The sequence below is a fragment of the Prinia subflava genome, chromosome 7 (assembly GCF_021018805.1).
Source record: "Prinia subflava isolate CZ2003 ecotype Zambia chromosome 7, Cam_Psub_1.2, whole genome shotgun sequence".
Taxonomy (NCBI): domain Eukaryota; kingdom Metazoa; phylum Chordata; class Aves; order Passeriformes; family Cisticolidae; genus Prinia; species Prinia subflava.
The window spans coordinates 1,509,478-1,519,034 of record NC_086253.1 but is presented as its reverse complement, the minus strand read 5'-3'; the positions used below and the strand labels follow the sequence as shown (position 1 = coordinate 1,519,034).

At 61.6% G+C, this 9,557-nt stretch overlaps 1 protein-coding gene across 1 annotated transcript in view; it reads right to left on the bottom strand.

Moving 5' to 3' along the window:
* LOC134552965 (sialoadhesin-like) overlaps positions 1–9,223 on the bottom strand; it is a 12,816-nt gene extending 3,593 nt beyond the window's left edge. Inside the window, 18 exon segments of the mRNA XM_063402197.1 lie at positions 6–151; positions 1,289–1,582; positions 2,352–2,415; positions 2,417–2,607; positions 3,091–3,393; positions 3,843–4,097; positions 4,750–5,049; positions 5,631–5,850; positions 5,852–5,892; positions 6,661–6,822; positions 6,825–6,926; positions 7,118–7,414; positions 7,499–7,586; positions 7,589–7,708; positions 7,710–7,861; positions 8,335–8,374; positions 8,376–8,439; positions 9,210–9,223. Of these exon segments, the coding sequence (XP_063258267.1) occupies positions 6–151; positions 1,289–1,582; positions 2,352–2,415; positions 2,417–2,607; positions 3,091–3,393; positions 3,843–4,097; positions 4,750–5,049; positions 5,631–5,850; positions 5,852–5,892; positions 6,661–6,822; positions 6,825–6,926; positions 7,118–7,414; positions 7,499–7,586; positions 7,589–7,708; positions 7,710–7,861; positions 8,335–8,374; positions 8,376–8,439; positions 9,210–9,223 (2,853 nt within the window).
* Positions 9,224–9,557: the final 334 nt, after the last annotated feature.

The window sequence follows — 9,557 nt, the reverse complement described above, 5'->3', positions numbered from 1 at the left end:
AGGACGCGGTCAGGACCCTCCTGGAGCCACTTGCTGTCCTTGTACCAGGAGTAGACAGTGTCACCCGGGGGCTCCCCGGCCACCTGGCACGTCAGGGACACGCTGTCACCTTCCAGCACCTCCGAGGACGGCGAGATCAGGACTCGGGCGGCTGGAGCGGGGACAGGGCCAGCTCAGAGGGGACAGGGCAGAGCCCGGCACTGCCGGTGTCCCCCTCGTCACTTCCATAACCTGTGGGGTGTGACATTCCCATGCTGTCCAAGGACTGGGGACAGCTCTGATGTGACACTGGTGCTCCCTGTCCCCTTAGGGCATCCCCAGATCCTCCTGGAGATGTCCAGGGCTGAGGGGTTGGAATACAGGCAGGGGGTGGCACTGGGGTGAACCTGGTGGCACTGGGAGGGACCTGGTGGCACTGGGGGGGGACCTGGTGGCACTGGGAGCACAAACACGTGGTCATTCCCATGGGATGGGCTGCTCTGGTCCCTGGGTGGGACCTGGTGGCACTGGGAGGGACCTGGTGGCACTGTGGGGGGAACCTGGTGGCACTGGGAGGGATCTGGTGGCACTGGGGGGGGACCTGGTGGCACTGGGAGCACAAACACGTGGTCATTCCCATGGGATGGGCCTGCTCTGGTCCCTGGGTGGGACCTGGTGGCACTGGGAGGGATCTGGTGGCACTGGGAGGGACCTGGTGGCACTGAGGGGGGACCTGGTGGCATTGGGAGCACAAACACTTGGTCATTCCCATGGGATGGGTCACTCCAATCCCTGGGAGGGATCTGGTGGCACTTGGAGGGATCTGGTGGCACTGAGTGGGATCTGGTGGCACTGGGATTGTAGATACGCAGTCATTCCCATGGGATGGACCCCTCTGATGCCTGGGTGGGATCTGGTGGCACTGGGAGAGATCTGGTGGCATGGGGGGGGGATGACCTCGTGGCACTGGGAGGGATCTGGAGGCACTGGGAGCACAAACATGTGGTCATTCCCATGGGATGGGCCACTCTGGTCCCTGGAAGGGATCTGATGGGCACTGGGATTGATCTGGTGGCACTGAGTGTAGTCTGGTGGCACTGGGAGAGATCTGGTGGCCCTGGGAGAGATCTGGTGGCACTGGGACCAGACGTGGTCATTCGCATGGTATGAGTCACTCCAGTCCCTGCGTGGGATCTGGTGCACCAGGAGAGAACTGTTGGCCCCGTGAGGGATCTGCTGGCCCTGGGATCACACACCCATGGTCCATCCCGCGGGACGGGTCACTCCTGTCCCCAAATCCCAGCTCCACCTTGCACGCGCAGGTGCAGCCGTCCCTCCGCGGAGCCGTGTGCGTTGGTGGCCCTGCACCGGTAGCTGCCATCGTCTGCCGGTGTCACCTCCCGGATCTCCACCCGCAGCGAGTTGGGGACAGCCACCACGGTGACCCGCGGGCTGCTCCCGCCGGCGCTGGTGGCCACCAGCTCCTGGCCCCGCAGTAAGGCCAGCTGGGCAGGGGGGTTGCTGGCCACGGAGCACTGGAAGATGGCCAGGGAGCCCCGCTCGGCCTCCAGGAACGCCGTCAGGAGAGGGTCCCGGGGCGGGTCTGTGAGGAAGGAATGGGATGAGAGGACGGGAATGACACCGGGAGAGGGTCCCGGGGCGGGTCTGTGACGGGGAATGGGATGAGAGGACGGGAATGACATCGGAGAGGGGCCCTGGGGAGGGGTCAGTGCTCCGGGGATCTCGGGGGAAGGAAGAGGGAGAGGGGAAAAAGGGAAAAAGGGAAAAAGGGAAAAAGGGAGAAAAGGGAAAAAGGGGAAAAAGGGAAAAAGGGAAAAAGGGAAAAAGGGAAAAAGGGGAAAAAGGGAAAAAGGGAAAAAGGGAAAAAGGGGAAAAGGGAAAAGGGAAAATGGGAAGAAGAAAAGGGGGAAAGGGGAAAGGGGAAAGGGGAAAGGGAAAAGGGAAAAAGGGAAAGGGAAATGGGAAGGAGAAAAGGGGAAAAGGGAAAGGGGAAAGGGAAAAGGGAAAAGGGGAAAGGGGAAAATAAAAGGAAGGAAAAAGAGGGAAAAGGAAAAGAAAAGGAAATGGAAAAAAGGAAACAAAAGGGTATGGCAAAGCAAAAGGGAATGGGAAAGTGAAAGGCAAAGGAAAAGGGGGAAATTGAAAGGAAAAGTGGGAAAGGGGAAGAGAATGGGAAGTGAAAAGGGAGATGGGAAAGGGAAAGGGAAAGGGAAAGGGAAAGGGAAAGGGAAAGGGAAAGGGAAAGGGAAAGGGGAAAGGGAAAGGGAAAGGGAAAAGGGAAAGGGAAAGGGAAAGGGAAAGGGAAAGGGAAAGGGAAAGGGAAAGGGAAAGGGAAAGGGAAAGGGACGCACACAGCACGTCCAGGAGAACGTCCGGAGAGCTGCGGCTGCCGCCCGCGGTGCTGGCCTGGCACCGGGTAGAGCCCGGTGTCCCTGCTGGCCACCGGCCGCAGCGCCAGCGAGGTGGCCGAGCCCGTGGTGACCTGCTGCCCGTTGTGGTACCAGGTGACGTTGGGGACGGCCGTAGAGCCGCTGCTCAGGTGACAGGTGAGGGTGGCATTGTCACCCTCCAGCACGCGGGGGGATGGGGACACGGTGACATTGGCAGCTGTGGGCAGGAGGAAACGGGGTCTGGTGTCAACGGTGGGGTGACAACGCCCTAAAGCCACCAGAGGACAGCGTGGCTACCCCGGAGGGCAAATTCCAGCTGATCCCGCAGTGCCATGGTGGGGGACAGCTCTGAGCCTGGCAGTGCCACCAGCACAGGGACATCCCTGGGCCACGTTTTGCTCGGTGTTCCCATCACACACAGGCAGGGAATCCCCACCGGGGGGCTGGAATGTCATGGGGGAGCCACCATGTCTGGATTTCACGGACGTGTGGCATTTTCAGGTGACATTTCCATGTGGCATTTCCATGTGACATTGCCATGCGACATTTCTGCTCCTCCTGCCACCACCTCCTGAGCTTGCCTCCTTCCCCAGCATTCCCTTCCCGTGCTCCCCTTTCCCAGAACATTCCCAGACGCCACAATCCTGTCCCCTGTCCCCTGTCCCCTGTCCCCTGCTCCCTGTCCCCTGTCCCCACTCACTGTCAGCCTTGAAATCCACGGCAGCGCTGGCGTTCCCTTGGGAATTCCCGGCCTGGCACAGGTAAATCCCCTCGTCCTCCACCACCACATCCCGGATTTCCACCCTCAGGCTGTTGTAGGACCTGGTGACGCGGACCCTGGGGCTGGAGGCCTGGGGACAGCCCCGGGTGCAGGCCACGACCTCGTCCCCTCTCCGGAGGGTGAGGTTGGACTCGGGGTCGCTCTCCACGGAGCACTGGAGGATGCCCAGGCGCCCACCCCGGCTCTGCAGGAACGAGCTCAGTGCCGGCTGCCTCGGGGGGTCTGCGAGGGAGAACTGCATCCGTGAGGTCGGGAAAATTCCCGGAATCCGAGGGAATGATGCTTCCAGCACTGCCTGGTCATCCAGGTTGGATGGGGTTTGGAATAATCAGGGACAGAGGGAGGTGTCCCTGCCTAAATGTCCTTCCTAAACTGAGGGGACACAGCTGGACACAGCACTCAGTGTCCATCCTAAACTGGACACAGCTGGACACAGCACTCAATGTCCACTCTAAACTGAGAGGACACAGCTGGACACAGCCCTCAGTGTCCATCCTAAACTGGACACAACACTCACTGTCCTTCCTAAACTGGACACAGCACTCACTGTCCATCCTAAACTGGACACAGCACTCACTGTCCATCCTAAACTGGTCACAGCACTCGAGGTGTGGCCTCACCAGTGCCCGGTGCAGGGGAGGAATGATCTCCCTCTCCAGCAGGACACTCACAGAGCACTCGGAGCGGGACAGCCTCCGACGCGTCGCTGCCGTTCCCGCTCCGGACCCGGCACTGGAAGGTGCCGGCGTCGTCCCCGCGGATGTTCGGGAATTCCAGGGTGGGGATGGAGCTCTCCTGGAGCCTCCGGCCATTCCTGTACCAGGCGTAGAGCGGCTTCTCCACCTTGTCCTGTGTCCCCATGCAGGTCAGGGTGACCGCAGTCCCCTCTGTCACCTCTGCCGAGGGCTGGATCAGGAGTGCTGCAGCTGCGGGAGGGGCGGGAGAGGGATATCAGGGAAGGAGGGAAATCCTTCCCATGGATCCATCCGGCTGTGATTCCCTGTTCGGCTTCCCTGAGTGCCCTCCCTCGCCAGGGCCCAGGGGTCTGTGGGGGGTGACATTCCCTGGGGACACTGCACAGGCAAAGGGGGCCTTTCCAGCTTTTTCCAAGTGCCAGGTTCATCCAGGGGGCTTTTTCCCAGGCTGGGCCTTGTCTGACTTCCAGTTCCCCACTGGGATCCCCAAATCCAGGTTTGGTTTCTCTGGAACTGGACCTCCAGGTCTCTTTGGGGGTTTTATGGGATCCCAAAGGACGTTCCTCTTGGACATGGATTTGGGGGCTTTTCTCTCCTTTTGCTGCTTCTGTCACCCCAGATTATCCAGACTCAGGGATCAGGGGACAGTCACTGGTGGGGACGGACGGGGCAGGAAATTTTGGATAAATTCACTGATTTTTTGGTATTTCGGGAAACAAAACCCGGGAGCCTCTGACCCTGCTGAGGAGGGGACACCACCCAGCCCCCAGGACACCGCTGTCCCCCAGTGCCACCACGGGTGTCCCTTCAGCTCTGTGGGCTGCCCGTCCCCACAATTTTGGGGTTCACCGTCACCCCAAACCTGGGAGCAGCCGGGGCTCACCGTGGGTGACGAGGACCTTGGTGGCGCTGGCGTTGCCGTGGATGTTGCTGGCGGTGCAGCCGTACTTCCCGCCATCCCGGGGCCCCGCATCCCGGATTTCCAGCCGCAGGGAATTGCGGGAGGCGGTGACACTGAGCTGCTGGCCCAGGGCCACCTCATCCCCGCTGGTGGCCAGCACGGCGCCGTCACGGTCGATGGCCAGGGTGGCCGGAGGGCGGCTGTCCACCACGCAGAGGACAATGACCCGCCGGCCACCCTGGGTCTCCTGGAAGAGCGTGAGGGTGGGAATTCGGGGTGGATCTGTGGGACGGGAGAGGACGCTGAGGTCGGGATGTCCTTGTGGCGTGGCCACAGGGAAAACCCCGCCGTGGTTTGGGTGGGAGGGGGCGTTAAATCCCAGCTGGTCCCGTGGGCAGGGACACCTTCAAACTGTCCCAGGTGGCTCCAAGCCCCATCTAACCTGGCCCTGGGCACTTCCAGGGGTGGGAAGTGTCCCCCCACCCAACCTGGATGTCACAATCTGCTTGTGCCGTGTGTCACCGGGTCAGATTTACCCTGAAATTGTCACAACCGACCCGTGGCTGGGTTATTTTCCCCCCTCAGCCCCCTGTGAGCTGTTCTTATCCCACTGAATTCTCCATGAGAAACCCTCCAAGATCTTATGGAATGCAGGGGATCAGCGGGAGATGAACACATCCCAAATGTCACTTAATGTCGCCTCACGCCTGCCTCGCAGCCAAAATTTGTTGTATCCCCACAAAATTCAACCAGATCTCCTCACTGAGGCTCTCAGGAAGAGGCGCTGCCATGAATTTTTGGGGGATTCCCTGGATTTTGGGGGGTTTGTGCGGCCCCACGTGGCAGGAGCTGGTGGCACTCACAGGTCACGCTGAGGCTGATGGCCTGAGCCGTGTCGCTGCCCTGGCTGTTGGTCACCTGGCAGGAGTAGTAGCCGGCGTCACCGGCGGCCACCGCGGGGAAGAGCAGGGTGTGGGCCGGGCCCTCCTTGAGCCAGGCGCCGTTCTTGAACCAGGTGTAGGTCAGCTCCTCGGGGTGTCCCTCCCGCCCGGGGACATCGCAGGACAAGGTGGTGGCCGTCCCCATCACGCACCTCGGCCGCGGGGCTGGCTGAGATCTCCGCGGCTGGGGGAGAGGGGACACATCCAGGATGCCCCCGGGGACAGGGAAAAGGGAACCCCCCACCCCAAATCCCCCATTCCAGAGCCTGGGAGGAGATGGGAGATCCTCAGGGGTGACAACAGAGCTGGGGACATTCAGGTTTGTGGCCTGCCACCGGCTGGGAACACCTGGCTTTAGGGCAAAGCCCTGGGGGCCAAATCGTGGTGGGTGGGGAAGGGTCTTTCACCTCTCGGGGTGGGCACAGGGGGGGTTTGAGGGTCTGGGGGAAGATGCTCCCCGTGGGATTCCAGCTCCGGCAGGAAAGGCTGGGATTTGTCTTTGCTATAGGTGGGAAGAGGAGCCTCTTCCCTGTGGGGGTGGGGCTGGGCCGGAATTCCCAGATTTGCTGTGGCTGCCCCTGGATCCCTGGCAGTGCCCAAGGCCAGGTTGGATGGACCTGGATCCACCTGGGATAGCAGGAAGTGCCCCTGCCCATGGCAGGGGTGGGAATGATCCCGAAGGTGGGAATCCATCAGCCTTCCCACCACGGCTCTGGATCTCCACACGCTCCCAAACCCTTCCCAGCCCTGCTCCCTGTCCTTGGCTGGAAACCCCTCCCCGTTTTCTGGGATCACAAAGTCAAGGGACACAGGCGTGGCACAACGGGGCCACCACCCTCCTCCTGCACGGCCACCCCGATTCCCGGACCTCCAGCAGCACCGGCCACCCCCGTCCCAGCCCACACCACCCCAATCTGGGACACTCGGCCATGTCCCACCCCATGGCACTCACAGAACACGCGGAGGGTGACAGGAGGTGACACCCCGGTGCCGAGGGCATTCTGGGCCTCGCAGTGGTACCGCCCGTGGTCCTCCCGGCGCACCCCGCGCAGGGCCAGCACCCGCTCGGTGCCCACGGCCACCCCGTCCTTGTACCAGCGGTACCCCCGAGACCGGGGGGGTGGCTGCTGCCGGCCTGGCAGCTCAGGGTCACCGTGTCCCCCACGCCGATGTTCCCCGAGGAGGGGCTCAGCACCACCCGCGTGTCCTTGGGGGTGTCTGTGGGGGCACAGAGGGGCGCGGTGGGCACGGGGCGCAGGGAAAAGGGGAGGTGGGTGACAGCAGGTGGCAGCTAGGGGACAGACGTGGCCAGGGAGTTGGAAAAGGAGGGGAAAACGGGAGGGAAACGCTGCAGGGAAGGAGGGGGTGGTGGGGTGGCCATGGCAGAGGTGTCCCCTGTCCCTACGTACGCCTGACCCGCAGCACCACCTCCGTGCTGGCGCTCTTGGATCCATCGGAAACCCGGCAGAGCAGCTTCTTAGAATGGTCCCTCCAGGAGAAGGAGCTGGTCAGGTTCACCTGCTGTCCGACCCCGCTGGTGTCCAGCCGGACGCGGCCGGACACCTCGGACACGCGGGGGTCGAAGCCCTCCCAGCGCAGGACGGCGTCACCCGCGGGGCAGGCGTAGGGCGTGGAGCACTCCAGGGTGGCCCGTTGTCCCTCGGTCTGCTCCTCGCTGCCGGTGACGCTGGGAGGCTCCAGGTCCTCTGGGATGGAGAGCAGAGGGCAGGATGAGCGCATGGAGCGGGCAGGAAGGGGATTTTTGTTGGGAATCCCGGTTTTTTACCCACCCGAGACGCTCAGGGCCACGTCCCGCGATGCCGACCAGCGGTCGCCGTTGACGATCTCGAAGCGGAAGCGGTAGAGCCCGCTGTCCCCCCGGTGTCACCCCCCCGCAGCAGCAGGGTGCAATTCCGGGCCATGGGGTCCCCCAGGAGCTGGACACGACCCCCGAAGCGGGGATCCACCTCCTGGGGGGCGGCAGAGTGGAACACGACCACCGCGCTGGCCCTCGTAGTCCTTGTACCAGATGGCCACCACGCCATCGGCCATTGTCACCTCCGCGGGGTAGCTGAAGGTGCAGGGGACAACCAGGCAGGACCCGCCACCGGCCTTCAGGGACTCGGGGTAGGAGACCCCCCAGGAGGCCACGGCTGTGCCGGGGAAAATCGGGATCAGGGAGCCGGACGTGTCCCCACCTCCCCCAGGACACGCTGGGGACACGTCACCTGTGCTTGGCATGGAAGGTGGGAGAAGAGGCGGGATTTGGGATAAACAGCCCCAAGAGGAGGTTTGGGGTGGAAAAGGGGGAGATAACAGGGAAAAGCTGGATCTTTTGGGCCTAAATAACGAGGAAAAAGGGGGAAAGTGACCTCCTGGCCGCCCAAATTTATTTCCTCACTCTGGCTCCTTGCTCCCATGGCCTGGCTGTCCCTTTGTCACCCCCGTCCCTGGCCTGTCAGGAGCGTGGGATCACAGCAAATCCCCCCAGGAGCACCCGCTGTGCCAGGAGCAGCCTTGGGGATCCCCCAGATTCCCGTCTGGATCGTGCTCCCACCCACGCTGGGGCTGATCCCGACCTCCAGTCCCGCAGGGGACAATCCGAAGGGTGTCACTGTCCCCATACCTGGTGGGACGAGGCTGGCCAGGAGCAGGAGGCAGCGGGGGCAGGCGCATGGTGGCACTGCTGGGGGACACGGGGGACACGGGGTCACGCCAGGCACAGGGGACCCTGGGGACAAGAGGAGGTGGCTGAGGACCTTGGAATGGATGGGATGGATCCCAGTGGGGTAAATCCTGCTGGAAGCACCGCTGGAATCAGAACGGGTCCCAGCAGAGGGAGGAAAATACAAGGGAAAGGAAGGGGAAAGGGGAAAGGGGAAAGGGGAAAGGGGAAAGGGAAAAAGGGAAAAGGGGAAAGGAAAAAAGGGGAAAGGGGGAAAGGGGAAAGGGGAAAGTGGAAAGGGGAAAGGGGAAAGGGGAAAGGGGGAAAGGGGAAAAGGGGAAAGGGGAAAGGGGAAAGGGGAAAGGGGGAAAGGGGAAAGGGGAAGGGGAAAAGGGGAAAGGAAAAAGGGGGAAAGGGGAAGGAAGAAAAATGCAAGAGGAAAAAGTGAAAGGAAAAAAAGGAGAAGAACAAGAAAGAGAAGGAAAAAATGAAAAAATAAAAAAAGGGAAAAGAAAAAGGAAAAGGAAAAGAAAAAGAGAAAAAAGGAAACCAAGAAAAGGAAAAGAAGAGGAAACCGAAAAATAAGCAAGAGAATTATTTTAAACGTTTTATGGCTTTTTGCAGCTCCAGACCAACTCCTGCCATTCCCTTTCAGTTCCGCCCTCATCATTCCGTGACAAACCCAGGATCATTGCACCCTGCACGGCTTCCCAAAGCCCCCGGGACTCCGTGACGGGATTGCTGCCAGTCCCAATCCTCCTCTCAGCGCTCCTGGGTTTCTCCCGAGGAACGAGGCCTCTCCCAGCCCCCCCCTCCAGCCTTTCCTTCTCCGATACCTCCCCTTCCACATCTGTATCCAATTTCCTCACCGCTCCCTGGGTTTTGTGTGGATTTCCCGCTCCAGAGAGCTTTGCTTGGGATTTTTTTTTCCCGGACTACGAGCACAGGGAATGTCTGGGGGTGGCCCCTGGGTGTCGATGCTGGGAGGGGGGACAATGCCAAGCCACAAATTGTCACGGGATTGGTGCCGGAAGGGGAAGGAAGGGCCGGGATCCAGCCCCCAGCTCCTGCTGGTGCCAAGTTTCGTTTCTTCTCCTGGGTTTGTCCCGGTTTCGATTCCTGGGCGCCCCTCGGGGCCAGGATGGGATCCCTCGGATGGGGAACCAGCAGGGTTCCCGTGGTGG